General features: G+C 46.9%; 1 protein-coding gene and 1 long non-coding RNA gene across 5 annotated transcripts; one reads left to right on the top strand and one right to left on the bottom strand.

Moving 5' to 3' along the window:
- Positions 1-1,884: 1,884 nt before the first annotated feature.
- il1rap (interleukin 1 receptor accessory protein) lies at positions 1,885-24,796 on the top strand. 4 transcript variants are annotated; one of them, XM_023961637.2, is made up of 12 exons: positions 1,924-2,231; positions 5,520-5,605; positions 14,808-15,003; positions 15,078-15,161; positions 17,865-18,072; positions 19,036-19,204; positions 19,279-19,350; positions 20,848-20,980; positions 21,640-21,788; positions 21,937-22,080; positions 22,147-22,290; positions 23,592-24,796. In XM_023961637.2, coding segments are annotated over exons 1-12 (2,178 nt in total). In that variant the 5' UTR covers positions 1,924-2,229; the 3' UTR covers positions 24,383-24,796. The 4 variants fall into 4 exon arrangements, with proteins under 4 accessions (XP_023817404.1, XP_023817406.1, XP_023817405.1 ...); XM_078929808.1 differs by lacking the exon at positions 23,592-24,796 and adding an exon at positions 22,369-23,264; XM_023961636.2 differs by lacking the exon at positions 5,520-5,605 and having other exon boundaries at positions 1,885-2,231.
- Positions 15,429-18,040, bottom strand: LOC111948440 (uncharacterized). The gene is made up of 3 exons (XR_002874452.2): positions 17,779-18,040; positions 17,543-17,693; positions 15,429-16,407 (listed from the first exon to the last, which is right to left on the bottom strand). It is a non-coding gene; the product is annotated as an uncharacterized LOC111948440 (long non-coding RNA).
- Positions 24,797-27,018: the final 2,222 nt, after the last annotated feature.

Genomic DNA, 27,018 nt, shown 5'->3' with positions numbered 1-27,018 from the left:
GGTCAGAAGCGCAGAGGAGATTTCCTTCAGGGCCGAAGGGAATTCTCCTTCGGGGTTCACTTCCCGTTGGAAACCCTCAACCTCCAGAGCGGATTAAGAACGACTCCAAAACAGTTATTCTGGGAATGACACCTTCTCTTTATTTAACTAAGAGCTCCGTCCTCCGAACACACAATATATACCACACACACACCTTCGCTCCGTGCTCACCCCCCCCCCCATCTGCACATGCAATCGCACCCCGCTCAGCACACACACACTGCAACACTACCCTTGTATTGATCAAGTGGTATAGGTTTATATGGGATTAAGAAAGTAAGCAGTGCTAGCAAATTGTGTTTCCAAAAAGTAATTGTTACATTAATGTAATTCAATGTCCCTGATTTCATTTTCATGTAGATGCAATCCTGCAGGAATTAAAAGAACATGGCAGCAGCTAAAAATGAAGTATAAAAACATAATTCAATCAGGTAAATTTGAGCATGTCATGGATGTAGGCTTTGTTGACAATATTTGACATATGAAACATCAACATAGCAATACATATCTAATGTTGTTTTCATTGTATATATGTAATTGACTGCAACGAAAAACGGTAACGCTCAAACAAAAACAGCAAAAAATACCGCTTCGTCTTTAAAAAGGGGAGGGGACCGGCAGAAACCTTGAGTTTAGAGAATAAAACCTGCTCCCGACCAGGTTAGGTTCACAGCATAAGTAACCATGGACACTGACTCAGAGTATAAGTTACCTCTCTTTCAGAAACGGGTTTGACTTACTCTGCTTTCTCTGGTTTAACAAACCTCCCATTCTGAAACGGAAAACCCAGGGTTTCCCTGATTTCAGGGTTAACGCACTCAGAGTTTACACTTAACCTCCTTTCTGAAACAGGCCCCCGCTGATAACACCCACGCTAAGGTAACTCAGAGCAACATCATATAAAGTCACAACACCTTCAGGGTGTGAAACGTCTTTGTGTTTTCCTCCAGTTTCTTCTCATTTCATGTTCTCTGTTCCGGTTCCGGCTCAGAGTGAATCCTCTATGTTATACCAGAACCCGAACAGAGCCAAAACTGTGACCTGCACTCACGTGGACCCGTCGACCCGTTTGCGGTTCCACGTGGACCCGTTCTCTGTGGTTCTGTCAGAACCACAGAGAACTCAGAATCAGACTGAATGACGCGGGCTGAGTGATGGGAAGCACCGGCAGCAGGGGGCGCTAGGACCCGGGGAACGCCAGGAGCAGACGTTTCCGCCGTTTACCGTCAAACCGGACCGGAAAACGTTTTTACAACATGACTAAACTAAAGCAGCTTCAATGACTTTATGCACAGGAAAAAGTAAAGTTTATTTTTTGGGAGTTTTTTGACCTTTAAAAGGTCATTTTGGAAAAGAACCAGTCAGAATGAGTCACTGTAACATCTGTGAACAGCTGTTTGAATCTTTAAACATTTAAAGGAAATGGATCCAAAACAATAAAGCAGCTGTTTTTTTAACATTTATGACCATAAAAGAGTAAAGACAGGAAGTACGGAGAGTGAGAAGGGTCAAATGATTAAACAGAATAAATGAGTTAATGGAAACGTGATGAACAAAAACAACAGTTTTAGTCATTTCTTAGGTTTGTTTAGAAAATGAGTTTAAATGTAAAAGAAACATGTGGATCCTTAGAGATGAAAGTATTTGTGTGTCATGTAAAGGAGAAAGCCCTGTTTGTCGACATATTTATTTATTTATTTGTTTACATGTGCTCTTGTTTGTTTAGCTTGTTTATTCACGCGTTCGCTTGTTTGTTGACATGTTAACTGCGTCTTCCTCTTTCTCTAAAGTCTGCCTGGCTTGGCGCGCACGCGCTGCGCTGTGATTGGCCGCAGCCCGCGCGCCGGGGGGAGGAGCGTGGACCGGAATCCGGGCTGGAACTTTGACTCGGACTTCCTTCATGAAGCCTCCGCGGCCCCGCTGTGGCTCCGCCGGTCTCCCCGCTCCCGACCCCGGCTGTTCGTCGCGGGGGGAGGACCGTTTTCCCGCCCGCGTGTCAGAAGTCGGGCGCGTGCCATTTGCTGTCAATCAGCCGGTCGGGCTCACGCGCCGCCTCTCTGCGTGGAGCACTTTCACGAACCGAACCGGACTGAAACGACGATTGACAACCGCAGTGGAGTCCGGAACCAGCGGAGTCTGCCGCTCAGTCCTGGTTGAAGTTCTGGTACCGTCCGAACCGTCCTCAGACCCATGTAAGTTCCCGCCCTCCTCATCCGGAACTTAGTTCGGGTTCGGTCAGGAGTCCAGTTTGGAGCCGCCGCCTTTCTCATCGTTAGTTTCAAAAGAAACCGGCTTCGCTTCGGTTCTGACCCGGTCGGTCTCAGACGCGTGCTACTAATCTCCATGAAAAATCCTGCATTTCCAAGAATCTGAGTGAATTTCCGCGTCGATCCCACATCATTTCTGTTTCACAGAAAAGTTTCACGTTTTCCTCATCAGCCTGATGATGGTTTTGGTCCGGGACCAGCCCGAGTGTCCCCCATCGATCCGCTCCGATAATCAGATTACAGGCAATCAGGTCAGATTGACTTTACTGAGATCAGCACAAAGCCGGACTGCAGTCTGCCTGAGCCCCTCCTCCTCATCATCTTCATCACCGTCATCCACTTCATCATCATCATCATCATCATCATCATCATCATCATCATCACCATAGCTCATCAGCAAATGCTCGTCTGAAACAAAGTGAAGATGAAGAAGAAACAGCCAAAAACTTTCAGGAGGGTCTCTGCAGACCCGGACCCCCAACCTTTATGAGGATGAGGGCTGTTATGGGGTCTGAGGGGGATGAAGGGCCACAAAGGAGCCGTTTACTACAAATCCCCCCAAACCAAACCACACACTGCTACAGTAATGATCATGATGATTAGCAGTCCTTATGGATCCATTGATATCCATCCAAACAGAACATCCTTCTAACATGTTTTCAGCCACAGAAATCCTAAATCTTCTTGTAAGAACACGTTTTTGAGTTTTTTGACACTGAATTAATGAGAATTTCACATTTTGTGCAACATTTACAGCATAATGTTCTTTTTCTCACTCATCTCTGGGATTTACCTACTTAGTGGCAGAACTGGCTTTTCTCAGAAACTGTGCAGCACTAAACAAAGCTTCAGGTGCATTCTGGGAGTTTTTTCACAGGCCTCGTGAGAAAAGCCTGCAAATCAAAGAGACAGGGCATTTTGAGAAAAACATTTTAAAAAATACGAGAATCAGGGGAGGTCAGACTCTATACTTTCCATTTCTCTGCTGCTATAAGCCCCTCCCACTGGTTACAGAGGAGCAGTGGCTATATGAATGACCTGATGACGTGGAAAAATGCGGTGTGGCTTAAGGGAGAACATCTGTAGCAGGTGTGGCTTTAGAAAAAACATCTGTAGCAGGTGTGGCTTTAGAAGAAACATCTGTAGCAGGTGTGGCTTAAGGGAGAACATCTGTAGCAGGTGTGGCTTTAGAGGAAACATCTGTAGCAGGTGTGGATTTAGAGGAAACATCTGTAGCAGGTGTGGCTTTAGAAGAAACATCTGTAGCAGGTGTGGCTTTAGAAAAAACATCTGTAGCAGGTGTGGCTTTAGCGAGAACATCTGTAGCAGGTGTGGCTTTAGCGAGAACACCTGTAGCAGGTGTGGCTTTAGCGAGAACATCTGTAGCAGGTGTGGCTTTAGAAGAAACATCTGTAGCAGGTGTGGCTTTAGCGAGAACATCTGTAGCAGGTGTGGCTTTAGAAGAAACATCTGTAGCAGGTGTGGCTTTAGCGAGAACATCTGTAGCAGGTGTGGCTTTAGCGAGAACATCTGTAGCAGGTGTGGCTTTAGCGAGAACATCTGTAGCAGGTGTGGCTTTAGAAAAAACATCTGTAGCAGGTGTGGCTTTAGAAGAAACATCTGTAGCAGGTGTGGCTTAAGGGAGAACATCTGTAGCAGGTGTGGCTTTAGAGGAAACATCTGTAGCAGGTGTGGATTTAGAGGAAACATCTGTAGCAGGTGTGGCTTTAGAAGAAACATCTGTAGCAGGTGTGGCTTTAGAAAAAACATATGTAGCAGGTGTGGCTTTAGAGGAAACATCTGTAGCAGGTGTGGCTTTAGCGAGAACATCTGTAGCAGGTGTGGCTTTAGAAGAAACATCTGTAGCAGGTGTGGCTTTAGAAGAAACATCTGTAGCAGGTGTGGCTTTAGAAGAAACATCTGTAGCAGGTGTGGCTTTAGAGGAAACATCTGTAGCAGGTGTGGCTTTAGAAAAAACATCTGTAGCAGGTGTGGCTTTAGCGAGAACATCTGTAGCAGGTGTGGCTTTAGCGAGAACATCTGTAGCAGGTGTGGCTTTAGCGAGAACACCTGTAGCAGGTGTGGCTTTAGCGAGAACATCTGTAGCAGGTGTGGCTTTAGAAGAAACATCTGTAGCAGGTGTGGCTTTAGAAAAAAACATCTGTAGCAGGTGTGGCTTTAGCGAGAACATCTGTAGCAGGTGTGGCTTTAGAGGAAACAGCAGGTGTGGGTTTATAGGAAACATCTGTACCAGGTGTGTCGTTAGCGATAACCTCTGAACATCTGTAGCAGGTGTGGCTTTAGGGAAACAGCAGGTGTGGGTTTATAGGAAACATCTGTACCAGGTGTCTCGTTAGCGATAACCTCTGAACATCTGTAGCAGGTGTGGCTTTAGGGAAACATTTGTAGCAGGTGTGGTTTTAGCGGGAACATCTGAACATCTGTAGCAGGTGTGGCTTTTTCTTAGTGAATTTGAGGTAGAAACTTTTTTGTCGTTTGAGTGAAGTAAAAGATGGAGAACAGTTGGAGAACATCTGTAGCAGCTGTTCCTTTTTCATGGGAACATCTGTTGTTCTTTTCCGTTCAGAACTTTATTTGCTTTCCCAAAAATGGTTCTCCTGTTGCCGTGGTAACTCGCAGTGATGGAATAATTAAGTTTAAGATAGTGGAAATATGGTTTTGCTCCCCCAAAAACCAACCCAACATTTCTGTGTGACTATGGGGGTGACTATGGATTTGAGTAAAACCTGAGGTTCTGCTCTGAAAGGCGTTTCTTTTTGGTCTGTTTTTTGTGCTTTACCTGAGGACATCCCATAATTTCCCCACTGTCCTCAGAAACACCTTCAAGCAGACGAGAAGGTTTTGCAGAGCGCACACTTTGCTGCTGAAAGCAGAGGATTGTTGAGCGGCCTCTCGTAAAGAGCCACGCAGACTTAATTAACGGGCTACAGAGCGCCTGTGAAGGAGGCTGGATGAGTTATGGCCCCCGCCTCCCCCGCCGGGGCGAGCAGCCATTCATCTTCCAGGTGAATGCACAATAAATCACAAGTGATGTTGTTTATGAAAGTAAAATTCCTGAATCTGCGGTTGAAGCTCAGTGGAAACGGTGGTCTGATCAGATCTGAGCGGCCCCCGCCTGCGTTTCCTCGGGCCCTCCCCCCTGAAACAGCTGTAAACACCAGCTGATCATTGACTCTGTCAATCTCTCCCCAGGGCGCCCTTCGTTCCCGCCGTCCTGCTCCTCTTCACACTGATTGGCGGGACTTGTCCATCTGTCAGTCAGTCCATCGACTCGGCAGGTACGTGGGTGCCGGGGGGGCACGGGTCGGTGTCTGGGGTTTGAAGCATTTCTTCAGAACAGTTACAGTCAGAACCTCACAGAAGAAGATTCTATTTCAGAAATTTGCCTGGAACCGCAAACGGAGAAACTTCTGATCCTTAAAGCAAAGTTTATGTCTTTTTTACAGTCAGATTGTAACAATTCGCACTTGAACGCCTCTGGTTGTTGTTCGGAGGTCAAAGGTCAAAGGTGGAGCAGGTCATTTCACGAAGTACCAGCAGGGCTTCTAGAAAACCAAATAGGTGTCATCCCACTTCCTGTCAAACGGAAATGGACAAACTCCCATTTACTGGTTGTGTGTCTGTGGGGGGGTGACCTCAGATGGGGGCGTGGCCTAGAACGACCTTGGCCGTGCTCCGTCAACTTTCAGTCCCGTCTGTCCCGCCCATATATGGAACGGTGGGCGTTTGATGATGTCATTTCCTGCAAGTGGGGGATTTTACATGTGGACTGTCTGGACCTCGGGGTGGCTCCGCCTTCTGCACGCCGGGATAATCAGGAAGTTAGAGCGCTCTGAAGGGAGCTGATTGGTCCAGGGGGCGGGGTTGTCCAATTTTTGAGCACAGCCGGTTTCCTGTCACATGACACCAGACAGGAAGTTCTCGTCGCCAAGGTCAAAACCCCCTTCCTGAAATCCCCGGGTCTCCTGCCCTCTGAAGGAATGCAGGAGCATCTGAACGTCCCACACTCACCTGACCTCCCTCCATCACAGGAGGGGGCGGGGCCTCTGTGGGAGATCCGTGTGAACCTTCTGTTGACAAGACTTAACCGCATTTCAGCTTCACGTCTTATTTCATTAAAGATTCCAAAGATTCTTACCAAAATAAAAGCCTGGTAGCATTTCAGTGGCGAGCTGTCAGGATCGACTGGGATTAACGTGCGACCAACGCCAGCGCTGGAAACGGTCAATAATGGTTGGGGTGGGGGGGCTCAGCAGAGGGGGACAGGGTCATAAGGGGAGATGGATGGAGGTGGGGGACGGGGGGTAGGCTGGCAGGAATCCTTTTGGAGGCGGAGTGCTGCTGTTTCTGTTTGTCTCTTTAAAGCCTCCTGGAGGTGGAAAATCTGCCCCCACCCCGCCCCCCCCGGTCCACTGAGCAGGTTTTAAGGCGGTAATTAAGATTTAACGATGCTCAGAGGAAATCCAGCGCAGCTCTGCAGAAGATCTGCAGCTGTTCTGTCGGCTCCAAGACTGTAGTTTGATTTTTATATGGCCTCTGGACCCCCCCCCCCCAGAGAGAAAAGACCCCACCCATGTTAACATCTGTCTGTTGTTAACACAACAGCAGAAAAAGGACATTTTTCCTCTTTCAGTGGAGACTTTCCACAGACATGAAAGCTGAAGGCTGACGGTCTTTTCTGCCGCTTCCTCCATTCCTCTGAGCGGTTACCTGAGCCGTGAAACGGACCTGGCTCCGTGAGTTTGATTTCTATCGGGCTTCAACCTGGAAGTCTGTGAGAGAGGATGTGTAGAAACGGATGGTGTGGTTGAGCTTTCTCATTATTTCCTCTCAAAAGTAGAAAAAACTCAAAATAAGTTCTAGAAAAGTTTCTTCTGTGTTTATGGGAAACATCAGAGCGGTCTGGGGGGCTCCCACAGCGTGGCCGGGGGGGATGGGGGTATTACTGAAGAGCACATGTGTCAAACTCAAGGCCATGTTTTTTTATGCAACTGCAATTGTCACTTTAAAAGTTATAATGAATAAATAATGAGTTATTTAACATTAAGGAGTAGTTACATTTATTTTCCACTACATTTAGTCGCATGTATAAGTTATATCTGGCCTGTGAAGAAACTGGATTTTCTAGAAAGGACTGTATTGTATCAGTTCGTAACCCCGTCAGTTTCTTGCACACAGAAATAATGAATAATGACTCAGAGACAAAACTTAGCTTTTGTGGAGGTTTTACTACGCACAAACACGAAGGGGACAGACAGATGAACATGGTGCATTCAAAGTCCGAACCAACGAGCTCAGGGATGGGGTTGGTAAATCACGCCCACAGGTTACTGCTGGGGAGAAGCTCCAAGGCTAAAGTGAAGATAAGTCTGAGGCCTGCTCAGCAGATCACACATGCACAGAAAAGAGGGAGTATGAGAAGAAACTGTTAGAACAATAGTTTGGCTGTGCTTTCTTCAAATGTAATATAATTTTGAGATGACAATACATGCTCAGTGAATTAAGTTTAAACCATTAGTGTAATAAAAGTTAAAGGCAGTTTCTAACTATTCTTCACATGGCCCTTTGAGGACAGACACTATACTGATGTGGCCCTTGGTAAAAATGAGTTTGACACCCCTGCTGTAGATGGATGAGTGAGAGGAGGAGGTGGATGTCGGATAAGCCTTTAATAGAAAGACTAATGCTGTCGCCGTGGAAACGTGACAGGTCAATTACCACTGTTCTGTGCAGAAGGAGGAGGGCCTCCATCAATCCTGGATCCTGAGAGTCAGCAGACCTGAACCGGTCCTGAACACCAGCCGCTTCCTGCGGGAGATTTATAGAGGGCGAACCTCTTTCTGTTCTTCTGGCTCCAGAAGTCAAGAGGTTTGGACCTGACACAGAACCGATTCTGACTGAAGGCCCCGCTCTGATGAACATGATGATTTAACGTGTTCCTGGGGCGTCATAATGAAAAGACCACTGGAAACGTTTTGACGACGGATCAAAGGATGATCGGCGCGGGAAAGGAGTGGAAAATGCTGATGAAGAGGAGTTTCTGTCTCCAGACCTTCCTTGGCCTTCAGGGTTCTTCAGGATTTATAATATTAATAAACTTTATTGGTATAGCACCTTTCAGGATACAAAATCAAAAGTAGTTCACTATAAAACACGGTAAAACACGGTAAAGCACTGTAAAACACGGTAAAATACGTCAAAGCACGGCAAAACACTATAAAACACGGAAAAGTACGGCAAACACTATAAAACATGGTAAAACACGTTAAAGCCTGGTAAAACACTAAATCACGGTTTAAAGCCATAAAACATGTAAAAGCTCGGTAAAAAACTGTAAAGCACGGTAAAAAACTATAAAACATGGTAAAACACGTTAAAGTGAGGTAAAACACTGTAAAACATGACGAAGCACTGTAAAACACGTTAACTCACGGTTTAAAGCTGTAAAACATGGTAAATCATGTTGAAGCACGGTAAAACACTAAAACGCAGAAAAACACTGTAAAACACTAAAACGCACGGTAGATAACTAAAACGTGGTAAAACATGTTAAAGCACTGTAAAACACTAAAGCTCACTAGCAGTGTAAAACATGATAAAGCACTGTAAAACACGGTAAAGCCCAGTAAAACACAAAATCACGGTGAAACACTGTAGAACATGGTAAAATATGTTAACTCATGGTTTAAAGCTGTAAAACACGTTAAAGCACAGCAAAACACGTTGAAGTACGGAAAACACAGTAAAACACGTTATAACACGGTAAAATACGCTAAAGCACTGTAAAACATGGTAAAGCACTGTAAAACATTAGAACACGGTAAAACAACGTTAAAGTATTGATAAAACACGTTAAATCATCGTAAAACACTATAAAACCTGGTAAAACACTATCAAATACTGTGAAACACTTTAATACACGGTAAAACACGTTAAAGCACTGTAAAACAGGGTAAAGCACTGTACAAAACTATAAAACATGGTCAAACACGTTAAAGCACGGTAAAACATTAAAACACAGTAAAGCACTGTAAAACACGTTAACTCACGGTTTAAAGCTATAAAACATGGTAAAACATGTTGAAGCACAGCAAAACACGTTAAAGTACGGAAAACACAGTAAAACAAGTTATGACACGGTAAAACAAGCTAAAGCACTGTAAAACACGTTAAAGCGCTGTAAAACACTAAAACACGGTTAAACAACGTTAAAGCATTGATAAAACACGTTAAATCACTGTAAAACACTATAAAACCTGGTAAAACACTATAAAATACTGTGAAACACTTTAATACACGGTAAAACATGTTAAAGCGCTGTAAAACACTAAAACACCGTAAAACAACGTTAAAGCATTGATAAAGCACGTTAAATCACTGTAAAACACTATAAAACCTGGTAAAACACTATAAAATACTGTGAAACACTTTAATACACGGTAAAACATATTAAAGCATTGGAAAACACTAAAGCACGGTAAAGCACTGTAAAACATGGTAAAACACGTTAAAGCACTGTAAAACAGGGTAAAGCACTGTAAAACACGGTTAAGCAATGTAAAAAACTATAAAACATGGTCAAACACGTTAAAGCACGGTAAAACACATTAAAGCATAGTAAAACATTAAAACACAGTAAAGCACTGTAAAACACGTTAACTCACGGTTTAAAGCTACAAAATGTAAAACATGTTAAAGCACAGCAAAACACGTTATAGTATGGAAAACACATTAAAACACGTTATAACACGGTAAAACAGGGTAAAGCACGGTAAAACAGGGTAAAGCACTGTAAAACACAAAAAAACAGGGTAAAACAAGTTAAAGCCCGATAAAATACTAAATCACGGTGAAACACTGTAAAACACGGTAAAGCGCGGCAAAACATTAAAACACAGTAAAGTACTGTAAAACATGTTAACACATGATTTAAAGCTATAAAACATGGTAAAACAAGTTAAAGCACGGTAAAACACATTAAAGCATAGTAAAACATTAAAACACAGTAAAGCACTGTAAAACACGTTAACTCACGGTTTAAAGCTACAAAACGTAAAACATGTTAATGCACAGCAAAACACGTTATAGTATGGAAAACACAGTAAAACACTTTATAACACGGTAAAACACGCTAAAGCACGGTAAAACAGGGTAAAGCACTGTAAAACACAAAAAAACAGGGTAAAACAAGTTAAAGCCCGATAAAATACTAAATCACGGTGAAACACTGTAAAACACGGTAAAGCGCGGCAAAACATTAAAACACAGTAAAGTACTGTAAAACATGTTAACACATGATTTAAAGCTATAAAACATGGTAAAACAAGTTAAAGCACGGTAAAACACATTAAAGCATAGTAAAACATTAAAACACAGTAAAGCACTGTAAAACACGTTAACTCACGGTTTAAAGCTACAAAACGTAAAACATGTTAATGCACAGCAAAACACGTTATAGTATGGAAAACACAGTAAAACACTTTATAACACGGTAAAACACGCTAAAGCACGGTAAAACAGGGTAAAGCACTGTAAAACACAAAAAAACAGGGTAAAACAAGTTAAAGCCCGATAAAATACTAAATCACGGTGAAACACTGTAAAACACGGTAAAGCGCGGCAAAACATTAAAACACAGTAAAGTACTGTAAAACATGTTAACACATGATTTAAAGCTATAAAACATGGTAAAACAAGTTAAAGCACGGTAAAACACATTAAAGCATAGTAAAACATTAAAACACAGTAAAGCACTGTAAAACACGTTAACTCACGGTTTAAAGCTACAAAACGTAAAACATGTTAATGCACAGCAAAACACGTTATAGTATGGAAAACACAGTAAAACACTTTATAACACGGTAAAACACGCTAAAGCACGGTAAAACAGGGTAAAGCACTGTAAAACACAAAAAAACAGGGTAAAACAAGTTAAAGCCCGATAAAATACTAAATCACGGTGAAACACTGTAAAACACGGTAAAGCGCGGTAAAACATTAAAACACAGTAAAGCACTGTAAAACACGTTAACTCACGGTTTAAAGCTACAAAACGTAAAACATGTTAATGCACAGCAAAACACGTTATAGTATGGAAAACACAGTAAAACACTTTATAACACGGTAAAACACGCTAAAGCACGGTAAAACAGGGTAAAGCACTGTAAAACACAAAAAAACAGGGTAAAACAAGTTAAAGCCCGATAAAATACTAAATCACGGTGAAACACTGTAAAACACGGTAAAGCGCGGCAAAACATTAAAACACAGTAAAGTACTGTAAAACATGTTAACACATGATTTAAAGCTATAAAACATGGTAAAACAAGTTAAAGCACGGTAAAACACATTAAAACATAGTAAAACATTAAAACACAGTAAAGCACTGTAAAACACGTTAACTCACGGTTTATAGCTACAAAACGTAAAACATGTTAATGCACAGCAAAACACGTTATAGTATGGAAAACACAGTAAAACACTTTATAACACGGTAAAACACGCTAAAGCACGGTAAAACAGGGTAAAGCACTGTAAAACACAAAAAAACAGGGTAAAACAAGTTAAAGCCCGATAAAATACTAAATCACGGTGAAACACTGTAAAACACGGTAAAGCGCGGTAAAACATTAAAACACAGTAAAGCACTGTAAAACATGTTAACACATGGTTTAAAGCTATAAAACATGGTAAAACACGCTAAAGCACGGTAAAACAGGGTAAAGCACTGTAAAACACAAAAAAACAGGGTAAAACAAGTTAAAGCCCGATAAAATACTAAATCACGGTGAAACACTGTAAAACACGGTAAAGCGCGGTAAAACATTAAAACACAGTAAAGCACTGTAAAACACGTTAACTCACGGTTTAAAGCTACAAAACGTAAAACATGTTAATGCACAGCAAAACACGTTATAGTATGGAAAACACAGTAAAACACTTTATAACACGGTAAAACACGCTAAAGCACGGTAAAACAGGGTAAAGCACTGTAAAACACAAAAAAACAGGGTAAAACAAGTTAAAGCCCGATAAAATACTAAATCACGGTGAAACACTGTAAAACACGGTAAAGCGCGGCAAAACATTAAAACACAGTAAAGTACTGTAAAACATGTTAACACATGATTTAAAGCTATAAAACATGGTAAAACAAGTTAAAGCACGGTAAAACACATTAAAACATAGTAAAACATTAAAACACAGTAAAGCACTGTAAAACACGTTAACTCACGGTTTATAGCTACAAAACGTAAAACATGTTAATGCACAGCAAAACACGTTATAGTATGGAAAACACAGTAAAACACTTTATAACACGGTAAAACACGCTAAAGCACGGTAAAACAGGGTAAAGCACTGTAAAACACAAAAAAACAGGGTAAAACAAGTTAAAGCCCGATAAAATACTAAATCACGGTGAAACACTGTAAAACACGGTAAAGCGCGGTAAAACATTAAAACACAGTAAAGCACTGTAAAACATGTTAACACATGGTTTAAAGCTATAAAACATGGTAAAACAAGTTAAAGCGCGGTAAAACATTAAAACACAGTAAAGCACTGTAAAACACGTTAACTCACGGTTTAAAGCTACAAAACGTAAAACATGTTAATGCACAGCAAAACACGTTATAGTATGGAAGACACAGTAAAACACTTTATAACACGGTAAAACACGCTAAAGCACGGTAAAACAGGGTAAAGCACTGTAAAACACAAAAAAACAGGGTAAAACAAGTTAAAGCTTGATAAAATACTAAATCACGGTGAAACACTGTAAAACACGGTAAAGCGCGGTAAAACATTAAAACACAGTAAAGCACTGTAAAACATGTTAACACATGATTTAAAGCTATAAAACATGGTAAAACAAGTTAAAGCACGGTAAAGCAATGTGAAGTTCCTGCCGTGGTTCCAGCATCTATCATCTGAGCTCCCATCAGCCCCTTCTGCTTTGACCTTCAGCATCCAGCTTTATTCATTAACCGTGGTGAACCAGGCCTTCCTCATCCAGACCTGATCGATCGCCGGGTTAAACGCATCGGGATGATCAATCAGACGGAAATGAGCTGTTCCAATTCTGAAGATGGATGAGCGCTTCTTCTGCTGAAACCTTTACTTTTCCCTTCTGAGCTCATAAATACCCCACTGATCATTGATTTGAAGAACTTCCTGTTTCCTGTTGTGGTTTTCTTCAGGTTCTCCAGATCCTTGAGTTCAGGTTCGACAGAGTCGAGCAGTTTTCCCGCCTCTGCATCGTTTCTGCAGAGATGGATCTTCATTGATTTGTTTTTGCAGCTGAAACATCTCTCGTCTGCCGCCTCAGACGTTCATCACAGTCTGCTTTCCTGCTGCCTCAGCGCTTTCTCTGAACTTCACGGTGGTCCCGTTAATGTCTCCCGAGACGACCCGCTCCTCCATCCGTCACAGGCCGATGCTCTTTAGATCTGTGCCGGATCGGGCCTCACAGGTGGCTTCACAGAAGAACCGCCTCTCTGCAGCCTTTTCTTTTAGTTGACTTCTGCTTTGATCTACAATGGAAACACGATCAGATTCAAACCAAACTCTATAAGAACAGGATTGTCTTCCTGGATCCAGACCAGTTCTGGTGTTTGGGACAAACTAGCTTCTGAGGTTCTTTTTAATCTGTTCTGGAAAAGGTTTTTCTCTTGATAAAACCTTAACCGTTTATAGAAAATGATGGTTTGATGCATTGAGATATAAACGGATTTAGGATCCGACCATCTCGTTTCTTTTGAATTCAGAGTGTTTGTCCGGTCACACAAATGGAAAAAATCCTCAAGCACAGCTCAACAAAATCCCACAGACGTCTATAGAGAAACAACCAGCTGTTTCTCAGTCATTCTATTGGTCAGAAGAACCGTCCTGGCTTTGATACTTTGAACGTCTTCCTAATAATCCTCATTTTTTCAGGGTATTTAAGTTGTAAACTGACCAATCAGACGCCTGAATAAAGGTAGGTGGAGCCTGTTGGCCCCACGGTCAACGTTAAGAACGTTTGATTAGATTTTGTACAGCCTGCTCTCAAGTGAAAGGGGTGTGGCCTTCCTCCAAGCTCACTCCTGATTGGTGAGAGTGGTTGCTACGGAAACGATGACTCAGACCAACCTGGACCAATCACTGCTCACTGATGACATCCGGGTCCAACATGCCGGTATCCATATCACAAAAAATGGCGACCAAAGTGGATTGATTTAGTGGGGGGGACGTCAGACTGGCTCGGCCCGGTTCTGACCTGGAACTCCTGTTTTGAAGGGAACGCCTGTCCTCCTTCATCTGTCATTGTCTTGAATGTCGTTATCTGCAGAAATCCCTCAGATAGTTCGGGTCGTGTCTTTCTGAACGTTCCAGTGGAAAAGGCTCTCGAATGTTTATCTCCCTCAAGGATTCTGAAGATTCTGAAAAGACAAATGTTTTTCCAAGAACGGACCAGAACTTTGTTGTCTACCCTTTCAGACCCCACGTGCTACGACTGGGGCGAGTCCAATGAAGGGGCAGTCTCGGTTCTGGAGGGGGAGGCAGTCTGGCTCTCCTGTCCTCTTTTCTCTCATCCCTCCGTCTACAACTACTCCTCCACCCAGAGCGCCGGTCACAACCTTTTCTGGTACCAGATCCCGGAGGGGCAAGACCTGGAGCAGCCAATCCGGCAGAGGTAACCCGCAGGACTGCTCTGATTGGCTGTTCTGTCTCCTGAGCGGAGGTTCTGACCGTGGTTCTGTTCTACAGCTCACGCCTCAGCAAGCAGCGGGAGCGGCTGTGGCTGCTGCCGGCCCGTGCAGAGGACTCGGGTCAGTACATCTGCCTCCTGCGGTGAGTCGGCACACAGAACCCAGAGCCTTTTCCTGGAGGTCAGGGGGGCTCACACCTTTTTGGCACGAGAGCTACTTTTGAGACGACAATGTCTTGAAGATCTACCTATATATATATTTGTGTATAGATGTATATTTATGTGTGTATATGTGGCATTTTGAGACTAAAATACTGTTTAATAAACATAGTGTTATGAACTATCAATACATTACATTGTTTATGTACTGATACTTCAAAAACTACACAGTAAGAGTACACAAAGATACGTTTGTATTAACAGATGAGGCGTTTTATTACAGAAAGCAGCGAATATCGTATGTCATGCTCTCCTGTGAACCGGGCAATGGGGGGGCTTATAAACCTGCTGGCTCGGTGAGGACCGCGTGCTGCGGAAAGAGGGGGGGGGGCTCTACAGAGCAGGAGGAGACTCACGAATCACGGGATGGGGGGGGGGGGGGGGGCACTCCAGTGGGCCGGAGTGGTCTTCTGCCCGGGACTTGACGTGCCGCGGGTTAAGTAGCGACTTTCTCATGACAGAATTTGGGCTCAGTGGATTAGAACACGCATGTGCAGTGACGTATGTATCAGAGGATGTTCGATTGGCCGTTCTGCATGTCAATCAAGTCGCCTAATTCTCGGTGAGGATTTTTTAGAAGTACTTTTGATTGTTTTGGTATCTTTGCTGGCCTGCGATCGACGTCATGAGCAGCCCTGGTCTAAGTAGACCAAAGTTCTGAAGGTGGTCTGGACAGAACCTTAAGAGACGGTCCAGTGCACCAATCACAGTCCAGCTTCATCTGTGTGCAGCACATTCCAGAACTCCTAAAGTTTGAACTCTGCAGCAGAAAAGTGTCCAAGTGAAAAGAAAAGAAAAACAGGGATCAAGAAACAAAAGTAAGTTCATGTGAATCAGAGAAAGGGGCGGGGCCTCTGAGACCAGGCCTGGAGTCACTTTGGATCCGACTTTTTAGCTTCAGTCCAGTTTTCCAAACTCAATCAGCCAAAGTGGCGCCTGAAAGGTCTGCGGGAACCCCGGTTCTGGACGGGTTCCAGGTTCTGCCGGCCTCACTGACCCGTGTGTGAAGGAGCTCTCACACTCAGAGGGGAAGCAGCTTTCTGAAGCAGACGAGCCGCACAGGAAGCCGGCGGGGAGCAGCAGATCTGATGAAGGTGGCGGCTCGCTTCCTGTTTGTCAGCTGCAGCTTCCTGTTGGGGAAAGCCAAACGGCGATTTCCTCCCCCTCCACCTGTCAGAAATGAAAAGTCAACATTTTATAGATTAATAGTGTATACTTATATAGCGCCTTTCTTCCTACAAGGACAAAGCGCTTTACAGTCACAGACCTATTCACCCAGTCACACACACATTCACTCACACATTCACACACACATTCACTCACACATTCACACACTGGTGGCAGCTCCGCTGCCAAACACAGGCACCCGCCTACCACCAGAGGCAAGGTGGGGTTCAGTGTCTTGCCCAAGGACACTTCGACTCATGGGCGTGCAAAGCGGGAATCGAACCTGCAATCTTACGATCATGGGTCGACCGCCCTACCGCTGCATCACGGCCGCCCCTGTTGGATGTTGGATCAAACTCCATTGATTGTATTTCATGAGTGGTGTAATGTAGTTCTAGTTTAAAAATACTAAACTCCACTGTTTTATTAGTGTATAGGATGGGTTCTTGTGTGTTTTCCGCCGCCGTCCCTCAGCGCCCCAACAATCTCTTTTCATGCTTTTGAAAATGCTTTCATGCTTGTGACCTTTGAACTTCTCATTTGGCTTTTGCTTTAGGCCGAATCCAAATTGCTCCCCACCCCTCTGGCTCCTCCCTATTGTCCCGAGTGTAGGGGGACTTGAAGCTGTAGTGGTGTCCGGAAGAGTTTTTTTTGAGGGGGGAGCCGCAGTGACTTGGGGACTCTGGTTAGGGGGATGTCTTCATGTGGGCGTGCTCTGAAGTTTACATTTAATTAAAGTTATGAATGCGGATGATTGGCGAATATGGATGATGTCATCGCGTGGTAGTGACCTCCAAATTTGAAGGCACTATTTTTCCATAACTGTCCTCCATTTAGGGGGGCTAAATGTAGAGGGAGGCAGTCGCCAGAGGGGTAGGAGAAGACTAAGATTCAGCTTTAGCTTTGGCAGTTGTTGTTGTAGGTGGAGCTACAGCATCAATGGCTGATTTTAGTTTGCTGTTAAAATCATCAGGATGGTTTAAGTAAAATGTTAATCCAATTGTCAGAGCCACATCAGAAGTTATGTATGGCGTCTTCAGGCTACGTTCACGTGGGACATGTGACCCCCATTCAAGAATGGGGGTCACATGTCCCACTGCACAAGCAGGGAGGGGCTTCTTCTTTTATTGCTTTTTACCGCACATGTCCGCCGCCTACATTTGGAGGAGTCTTGGTGTGAAATGTCAAGGTTGAGTCTAATATAGACATCCCGTCGCAGGGATGGTGGCTTGTAGAATGCGTGTTCTTTCGGGGGGGGGCAGATGTGGAGGAACCAGAGACGTTTTCAGCTGGTAGAAAACAAAAAAGTTAGAACTTTTAGAACAGGTAGAGAGATGACAGCAGAACCATCCTGAACCCGACCTGGTTTCTCACCAAAGTCTCTGACAGCATCAACTCCGCCCAGGAGGTTGGGGGCGGTCTCTGCTTCTCTGAACATCTGCTATTATTTTGGCCTCCAGAAACAAGTCGTCCTGCAGTAAGATCGCCATGGGCCTGAAGGTCCTTCGCAGGGATCAGGTGACCCCCGCCGGCAGCTGTGAGCCTCCGGTGGCGACGCTGCCGACCCCGGCGCTCATCCCCCTGCAGGAAGGAAAAACCCTGGACTGTCCAGACCTGAAGGACGCCACCTCCATGTCTGACAGCCCGCCAACCGTGAGCTGGTCCCACGTAAGGCCGCCTCTTTCACGTCCTGACTTCTGAGGCCGCACTCACCAGGGGCTCTGCTGAACCGGCATTTAGCCCGTGGCGTTCACACTGGACTGTCGCAACCCGATGCTAGCATGTCCGTCCGTCCGTCTCCTGCAGGTGGAAGAGTCGTGGTGTGAAACGTCACAGCCGTGTAAATCTGTTCAGGCTTTCACAGCTCTAGTCCCATATATGACAGACTTATATGACTAATATGAGGAAAAGTTACAATGATGATGTAACTTACGATATACATGAACAAACAACAAAAACAGAATAAAGTTAACGTTTATGTCGTATGCGATCTGCATATTCCACAGCTTGATATTGCGATAACGATAAATTTGCGATTTTTTTGCGCAGGCCTACCTGACGTCACAGAATTACAGCACCGGAACAAACCAAAATTAAAATCAATTCTCAAAAGGTTGGGACTTCTGTGAATTGAAAGGATCGCCATCCGTACGTCTACCGAACCTGATTGGTCAAAGTCCAGCTGGTTTAGCCGTAGATGCGCGTTTGATGGAGGAAGTCCGTCTTTCCAGACACTTCAGGGTCTGTGGGGAAATCAACGTTTTCATGGACTTTTTGCTGGAAATGGTCGCTTGAAGGCGCCTTGCCAGTGGCGGCGTGCACGCCGCACTAGGGACAAAGTGTCAGGGGGGTTTTCTTTGGGGTCTTGGGGAAGCTTTGGACCTCCGTCCTGTAGAACCTGGACCGGTTTAAGGGAAGTTTGAAAGAACCAACGCATCTAGAACCCGTCAGAGATCAGAGTCCACTTTAGAACCATTCTTTAAAACTGGTCCGGGTGCTGAGAGCTGGAGGTCGGCCATGTTCCTGGTGGGGGGGCGCTTTTGTTGTGGGGCAGCTGGGGCCGGTGGTGGGGCATTTAAAGACGATCCTTCAGTGAGAGGCTCTCTAACGCCCCCTCTGGTGGGTCTGCAGAAGTGTAAGGGCCCCCCGTTCTGGAACTCCGACCGGGAGCCGTGGGGGTCCAGCCTGCGCTTCTACACCATGGTGGACCACTACCAGGGGCTCTACTACTGCACCGTGCACTTCCAGCGGGGGGGCAGGCAGCTCAACTTCACCAGAGCCGTCAACGTCACGGCCATCAGTGAGTCCAGTCGCCGCCGCCGGACACGCCCCCATGCACACACCTGCCCAGGTAATCACTTCCTGTCTCCACAGATCCCACCCGCATGTCCAAAACCCCCGTGATCCTGCACCCCCACGCAGACCAGGTTTTCCAGGTCAAATCCAGTAAGTCCCCCGCAGAGCGCCGCTCTCACAAGCCCCTCCCCCACAGCTACTCTGTAGTGTTGTACTTAAAAAAATAATTGGCTATAATTACTCACTACTATTCCAAAAAGTAACTGAATTACTTTATAGTAAAAATAACTTTTGTGAAAAACTGTTGTTTGATGTGGAGTTGAGTATTTTTCTGATCAGTTTTTGCTGATCAATAGAAAAGTGTTTCTATTTAATATTAATGTAGCTGACAGACACAGGTTTACGCTGAACTGCAGTTATGATCTTTGAAACCAAAGTAAACTGTTAAAGATAAAAACGCTGCGGTCACAAATGCAACCGCCGCCGCAGACTCTAGAAGACTTCAGGCCACCGCCCAGTCCTTTTGAGAACCGTTGGCGTGTTGTCCGGCGTGCAGAAGGGCCCACTTTTTACCTACCCCTGGTTTAAATACCCCCGGCTGGCGGCAGCTGATGTGGACGGTCGCCGTCTGGAGACGTTGACACTGCTGCTGGCTGGCGCTCCGCCCTGCTGTCGCTACATTTTTATAATGGCGTCATCCCCACCTGCCACTGGACTGCCGCCGCACGACCGTGACGGATGGCGCCGCCCGATGTTCACCTTTAGTTACAAATTCAGAACTGGAAAACTTGCATCTAGGTAGCCGCGCTGGGGCATTGTGGGAAATGTGACTGTAGCCTAAACTACCCAGTATAAATATTTGAATAACATAAAGCAAATAAATCAGATTTATGACATTTCTTACAGTAACTGTAAGGAAACGCATTAAACTGAGATAAACCTGAGACTAAAACCAGCTTGGCTCCAAGAGGGGAGGGGCTTTTAAATCTACTGGACGTATGGCCACAGAGACATCCAAAGGTTTGCTGCTGGAAGCTCCAGGGTCGGTGGAAAATGACATCATAAAAGCTCCAGCTTCTCTTAAATATGCAAAGGGGCGGGGCCAGATTTTCCTACAAATGCAAAAGGGCGGGGCCTTCACGCCTGACGCAGCTTTTCCGGCTTCCAGGACCAGATCCAGGTCTCTGCAGACCCCTGAAGCTCTGCTCTGGATCCAAACGCAGGGTCCCTCCTTCCTGCCTGTCAAACTGCTGCATGTTAATGCGAGTCTGCATCGACCCGTGCAGATGGCGCCTGAAGGATGCGGTTGTCACGGTGATGGAGTGATCCATGCTGATCACTGCAACATTTGGGTATCGATCGGAAATGATCACACAAAGCGATGGGCAGAGATGAAGGAGAAGTGGAGGCTGACCTTCATTTCTCCAGCGTGTCGAAGGGGCGGGGCCACGCTGGCGCCCAAACTCTTCTCGTCTTCCTACAACAGTAAAGTTTTGAGCCTTCACGTCACAAACTCACTTCCGGTGTTCAGACATAGACGACGTTTCTGCCGTAACTGTCCGTCATCAATCAAACGTGAGCCGGCATCAGTTCCAGCTCTGACGTCACCTCATCTCACGTGGGTCTGGTCTGGTCTCACCCCGTCAGACTCCAGGGCCGCTCTGGCGTGCCGGGCGACCGTCCCCTTCGTCGTGGACGACCCCTCCTGGGACGTTTGGTGGACGGTGGACGGACAGACGCTGGAAAAACTCAGCGACCAGAGATTCTCCCAGAGCAACAGGTGAGAGGAAAGCAGCTTCTCTTCCAGTCTCCCTCATTTGGTTACCATAGCAACGGCTCCGTCACGGCTGTGCGTGGTTGCAGTGAAGCTCCGTGTCTGGAGCAGAACTTCAACTTTATTCAGATTCTCTAAGGGATGCACTTCAAATGGAGGCTCCGCCCCCAAATACAGGGCGTCTGCCTATGTGGTGACCCTCATGGTCATGTGACCCATTGATATGTCGTTCATGTCAACCAAGTTAAAATTTTAATTCACATGTTAATCTACAGGCCACACCCACATTTCTGCTCTATTGTAGATATTCATCTGACCTCTGGGGGGCGGAGCCTAAAGGGTTTTTATTTCTGGGACGTGTTCAAAAGACTGACTGATACTGACGGTTCTGATGGTTCTGACGGTTCTAATGATCCTGATGGTTCTGATGATCCTGATGGTTCTGACGGTTCTGATGATCCTGACGGTTCTGATGATCCTGATGGTTCTGACGGTTCTGATGATCCTGATGGTTCTAATGATCCTGACGGTTCTGATGATCCTGATGGTTCTGACGGTTATGATGATCCTGATGGTTCTGATGATCCTGATGGTTCTGATGATCCTGATGGTTCTGAAGGAGGCAGAACTGGAACCGACTCTAGAACCTGTCTGTGTGTCTGCAGGGTTCTGAAGGACGACCACATGGACCTGACGGTGGAGAACCTCCTGCTGATCCAGGACTTCCGGTCCGACGACCTGCGGCGCCGCTTCAACTGCTCCGTGAAGAACGCCAGAGGCTCGGAGAGCCGCCGAGCGCTGCTGAGCGAGGAGGGTGAGGAAGCTTCCGATCGCTCCGAGGCGACCTTCGTCTCGAACCGCGACCTCCTGCAGATCTTCCTCACCAGATTGTGAGGTGCTGCTTTGTTTGGAGCGGCGGCAGCAGAACCGGGTCAGAACGCGGCGTGTCTCTGTCTCTGCAGCGTCGCTGCCGTCGGTGGAGCTGGGCTGCGGCCTCGGCGTCACTCTGGTGCTCATGCTGCTCCTCTTCGTCGTTTACCACGTCTTCTGGCTGGAGCTGCTGCTGCTCTATCGCTCCTGGTTCGGCACGGACGAGCGGTTCACAGGTGAGGCGCCGGCGCCGCCGCCCAACGACCCGCAGGGATCCTGAACGCGTTCCCGCTCTGTTTCAGACGAGAAGGACTTTGACGTGTACATCTCGTACGCGAGGAACGGCGAGGAGGAGCAGTTTGTTCTGAACACGCTCCGCGGGGTTCTGGAGAACGAGTTCGGGTACTCGGTCTGCATCTTCGACAGGGACAGTCTTCCTGGGGGGAGTGAGTATCGCCTGCACCTCATCCATCCGTCCATCCATCCATCCGTTCACCCCCCCCCCCCCCCCCCCCTCCCTGCAGCCATCACAGACGAGACGCTGAGCTTCGTGTCTCGCAGTCGCCGCCTCCTGGTGGTCGTCAGCCCCGGCTATGCCTCGCGGGGCTCCCAGGCTCTGCTGGAGCTGAAGGCTGGCCTGCAGGGCATGGCCCTGGGGGGGCACCTGAGGGTGATCCTGGTCCAGTACAAGCCTGTCCAGAGGCAGGACCTGGTCCGGGAGCTGAGGAAGGCCCAAGTGGCTCTGGCGCTGGTCCGATGGCAGGGGGAGAAGTCCAAAGAGCTGTCGTCCCGGTTCTGGAAAAGGCTGAGGGTGGAGCTGCCCATGAGGAGGGGGACGCGCAAGGGGGAGGGGGCCAGCGGTACCGAGGGGGCGCTGCTGAGAATGACCAGCCAGAACAGCACCAACTCCCAAACGGGCCTGATCAGCTCGGCGTGACGAGCGAGCAGAGGCGGAGCTTCCACGAGGGTCCCGCCTCAGTGGGCGGGGCCACTGCAGGACTCCTTTGAGTTGGATGGGACCGACCTGAGCTGCTGGCGCTCTTTAACAGAGGTGGGCGGGGCTTCACGTCAGCCAATCTGGGAGACTGAAGCTGACCTAAAGACTGGTGCTCAGCAGGATGCCTGGAGCTCTGGAGGAGCGTCCGGCAGCGAGACGCCGCTGTTCGATTCTGCAGCCGTCTCTGTTGTGGAGGAAAGTCTTCAGTCGTTTTCCGTCGATGTGGTCTAGAGGTAGAAAGCTTTCCGGCGTGGAAAAGCTGGAGGTCGTCCTCCATCGTCTTCATCCATCTGCAGCATGAAGATCAGCTTCATGACAGGAAACGGTTTTATTCAAGAACGTCCCGTTCTTCCCTTTTTAAGGAACATCCTGAAGTCGGACGATGAATGTAAATGATCTTCATAATAAATCCTTATTTAAATATTTCTGGAGTCTGTTTTCTTCTTGAAATGAGCAGAAGAAAGGAGCTTCAGTGATGCCAGAAGAACCAGAACCAGGTTCTGGAGCGGCAGAAGTTCTGATGCTTCCTGAAGGGGGTCAGATGGGAAGAACCAAAGAAAAGAAAACGTTAGAATTAGCAGAAAATTATAAAATGATTCTGCTGTTTGAGATAAAACAGCATGAAGTTCAATCATCAACAATGTATGTGATGCTGGTAGTGTCCATTTCATGACATCAGATCCATCCGTCCGTCCTCCATCTGTCCGTCCGTCCATCCAGCTACGTTTCTTTTCCATCTTTGACCCTCAGATCCGTCGGACGCCGTCCTGCAGGCGATGCAGCGAAGCCGCCGCCTCCTCTTCGTCTTCAGCCCCAGCTTCCTGATGGAGAAGAGCTTCAGCCTCCTGGAGTGCCGTCTGGCTCTGCACCTCCAGCGGGGGCGCCAGGCTGCCGTCGTGGGCGTGGTTTACCGCTCCATCAGTAAACTGGCGTGCGTGGAGGTCTCGCAGCTGCGTCAGGTCTGCACCTGCACCGTCAGGTGGCGCGGCGCTCGATCGGAACCCAGAAGCTCTCGGTTCTGGCTCCGCCTGCGGCTGGCGCTGCCGGTGAGGCCGCTGGCTCTTGGCAGGAGGATGATTGACAGCACCTCCTCCCACTCCGACCTGGCAGCTTTGGCCCTGCAGAAGGTGCAGCGGAGACAGAGCTGCAACCACGCCAGCAGAGCCAATCAGAGCCACCGGAGAGCTTCCTCCAGCCTGAGCCACAGAGATCACAGGGCTCCGGTCAGGGGGCGGGGCAGTCTGAGGACTGGAACACCTGCTGGGCAGGTGCTGCCGCACCAAAGCAACTGCTCCGGCTGCCAAGGCTTCGTAGGGGCAGTGGAAGACAGAGGGGCGGAGCTTAAAACCGAACCGGCGCATCACGAAGACAAGACGGCAGCTTTAGAAACAGACTCCGCCCCAATGCCGTCCAAAGGTGCTGGAGGCAGCCCTAACCACGCCCCTTTTCCTGTCACCGCCCACCCCAAAGGTCTGCAGGATTGCAGGAAGCAAGACCAGAAGCAGCAACAGATCTGCTTCAGACATGCTGTTTGTGACTGAGGAAAAGGGGCGGGGCTTATGCTGAAACACCCACCTGCACGTCAGCTTTCCACACAGACTTTGGCGTGTGTAAGGTCACAGGGGTCACTGAAGGTGACCTTAGGGCAGGGGTCGGGAACCTATGGCTCGCGAGCCATATATGGCTCTTTTGATGGTCACATGTGGCTCGCAGACAAATCTTTATTTATAGGTTTTTTTTTCATTAGACCAGTCCTTCTCGGGCGCTGGGCGATGCCAGAGGCGCGCAGTAGTAGCAGTGCTTAGAGAGAGAAATCTGCGCCAGCGCTATAAGTTTACAATTATCTATTATTTCACAGAGTTTGTACCACCCGGAAACCTGTGAATTGCCGTGCCTAAAACTGCGCGCTCCCGTCTCTGAGAAAGAGCGCGCAGTTGCGGGGACGGGATGTGTGAGGGAGAAAGCAGAGGGTGGGGGTGAGGGGTTGTGGGGACAGGCAGCAGGTGAATCGCGCAGGGATTGTAAAAACGTAAAACCCGCTTCCCGTCACTCACTGCAGCGTATGAGTGTGTGTTTGGCTCCCCGTCTGCATGTGATCAGTCTTTCTCACATCTACAGAACATTCAGACCTATGATCACGTTTAAAGTCTCAACGCCTGTATGAAGCAGAAACTCACCACGGATCAACCAGACTAGACCATCAGCAAAACTACCACGAAAAATACTGATCATTTATTAGCAACAGAATAACAATGTTATTAAAAAGAATCCACAGACTTATTGTACTTTAAAAATGTTGAAATTACATCAAATGCACACATTCATTTGTATATTTAGTTTTAAACATATTGTCGCGGACTGAGTTGGATGGCTGTTGGGCCGCGTTAAAAGTTCTGGAGTTCATTGATCGCATCAAGCAGAGATCTGATTGGCTCTTAGTTCTGTCGCTCAGCCTGTTGTTAGGTAGTTTGGACCAATGGGGTTCAGCTATGGGCCGAATAAGGGAAATGGGAGGGCTGGAGCGGGAGCAGGTGAATATAAAGTTGGGAGAAGCGCTCTCGTCTCGTCTCGGCGGGAGACATTCAGGAGTTGCTGAATTAATTGTACGGCGTTTGTTGTGGTCTGCAGTAATCGGAATAAAGAACTTTAAAAGAGGTTAAGTCTCCGTGCCTCAGTGTGGGAAAGGGACACTACATTATTGTATGGCTCTTTGGAAATTACATTTCAAAATATGTGGCGTTTATGGCTCTCTTGGCCAAAAAGGTTCCCGACCCCTGCCTTAGGGGCTCATAGAGGGGGGGGCAGTGGGGTCACCAGGCCGTCGTAGCTCAACATGCAGCCACGGTTTGGACACCAAACCCAGACTGCAGTTTATGTAGGTTTGCTCTAAAACATCAAATAAAACAATAAAGTTCATAAGAATTCACCCCAAAGAGAACATTCCTGATCTATCTATGTCATGTAACCCTTGTTCTATCCTAGGTTCTCTGACCTAAAGTGGATCCAGATCATCTTCATCCAAACTTCCAGCAGTGAGACTCGGACAGAAATTCCTGCTACTGAACAGTTTTCCAGATCTCTTCCAGATCATCAAGTGTGAAGGAAACACGTATGGATGGTCACATGACTTTATTCAAAGTCTGTCCACACATTGGAATGATGGACTGATCCGTTTAATGACATCACACGTGTGTTGTTGCTGTGATTGATGGGTTTTACAGTAAAAGATCCTTTCAGGGCGGTGGGGGGGACTCTCTCTGCACCTTCAGCCTGTTCCATCCTCCGTACAGCAGGGGGCGCTGTGTGTCCACAGGAAGACCATAGAGGAAGAATTGTGGACTCATGTCTGCAGAATTAGGTCGCTCAAGCTCTGACCTTGAATCGGACACCTCGGAACCAGGGGGTAGTGGTTGGCCATGGTTCTGCCTGGGGCAGTTGGTTTGAGTCCCTGTTCAGGCGGCATTAACCCTTGTGCTATCCTATGACCCCCCCCCCCTTCCATTGAGGTGTTCTTCCTACCATGACAAAGGTGGATAAAGGTGGAAAGATTTCATGTAATCCATGGACACCAGTGAAGATCACAGATCATTGAAGAAAAAAGGTTCAGAGCACTGTCTAGTGGGTCTAGATGACCCACCTCCCAACATTAAAGTGCCTAGGATAGAACAAGGGTTACATGTGTGTCTGCATGTGTGTGTCTCTACATATATGTGTCTATGTGTGTTGGTGTGTGTGAGTTAATTGTTGAACTGAATCTGCTGCTTTTATTGAGAAATGACTTATCTTCTCCCAGAATCCATCAGGACTCAAACAACGTGAAACCGATCCCGATGGCGCCGTGTTTGCAGAGAAGGACTGAAGTCAGAGGCTTTTGTATTTCTGATGTGCGTGGACCCCGGGGCCTCCTCCTGATGCAGATGGTCCTCAGGGGTCCGCTTGGGGTCTTCGGTTCTCCAGCAGCTGCAGTTGAACTAAAGTTTGTTTCAGATCCTGTTAAGCAGCCTTTTGCAGATTTTCTTTCAGGATTCTAAACGTGGATGAAATAAACCCCAAAGACGGTCAGAAAAAGGTCACAGAGGAGCCCCTCCTGACACGAGGAACACCGCAGAAATCCCCGGTTCTGGTTTTCTCCTTCACTGAATACTCCATGCGAGGTCAGGGGTCAGCAGCCCCCCCT

Source organism: Oryzias latipes, chromosome 13 (genome assembly GCF_053564925.1).
Source record: "Oryzias latipes strain Hd-rR chromosome 13, Olatipes_Hd-rR_3.1".
NCBI classification, from domain to species: Eukaryota; Metazoa; Chordata; class Actinopteri; order Beloniformes; family Adrianichthyidae; genus Oryzias; species Oryzias latipes.
The sequence above is the reverse complement of the archived record's forward strand: the minus strand, read 5'-3'. Positions and strand labels throughout refer to the sequence as shown.

Bases quoted from the DNA above. Each gene is read 5' to 3' on its own strand.
- il1rap (XM_023961636.2), top strand. From the start codon at position 1,940: ATGAAGCCTCCGCGGCCCCGCTGTGGCTCCGCCGGTCTCCCCGCTCCC. The intron at 22,081-22,146 runs GTGAGGCGCCGG...GCTCTGTTTCAG, and splicing joins CACGGACGAGCGGTTCACAG to ACGAGAAGGACTTTGACGTG. The intron at 22,291-23,591 runs GTGAGTATCGCC...TTTGACCCTCAG, and splicing joins GGACAGTCTTCCTGGGGGGA to ATCCGTCGGACGCCGTCCTG.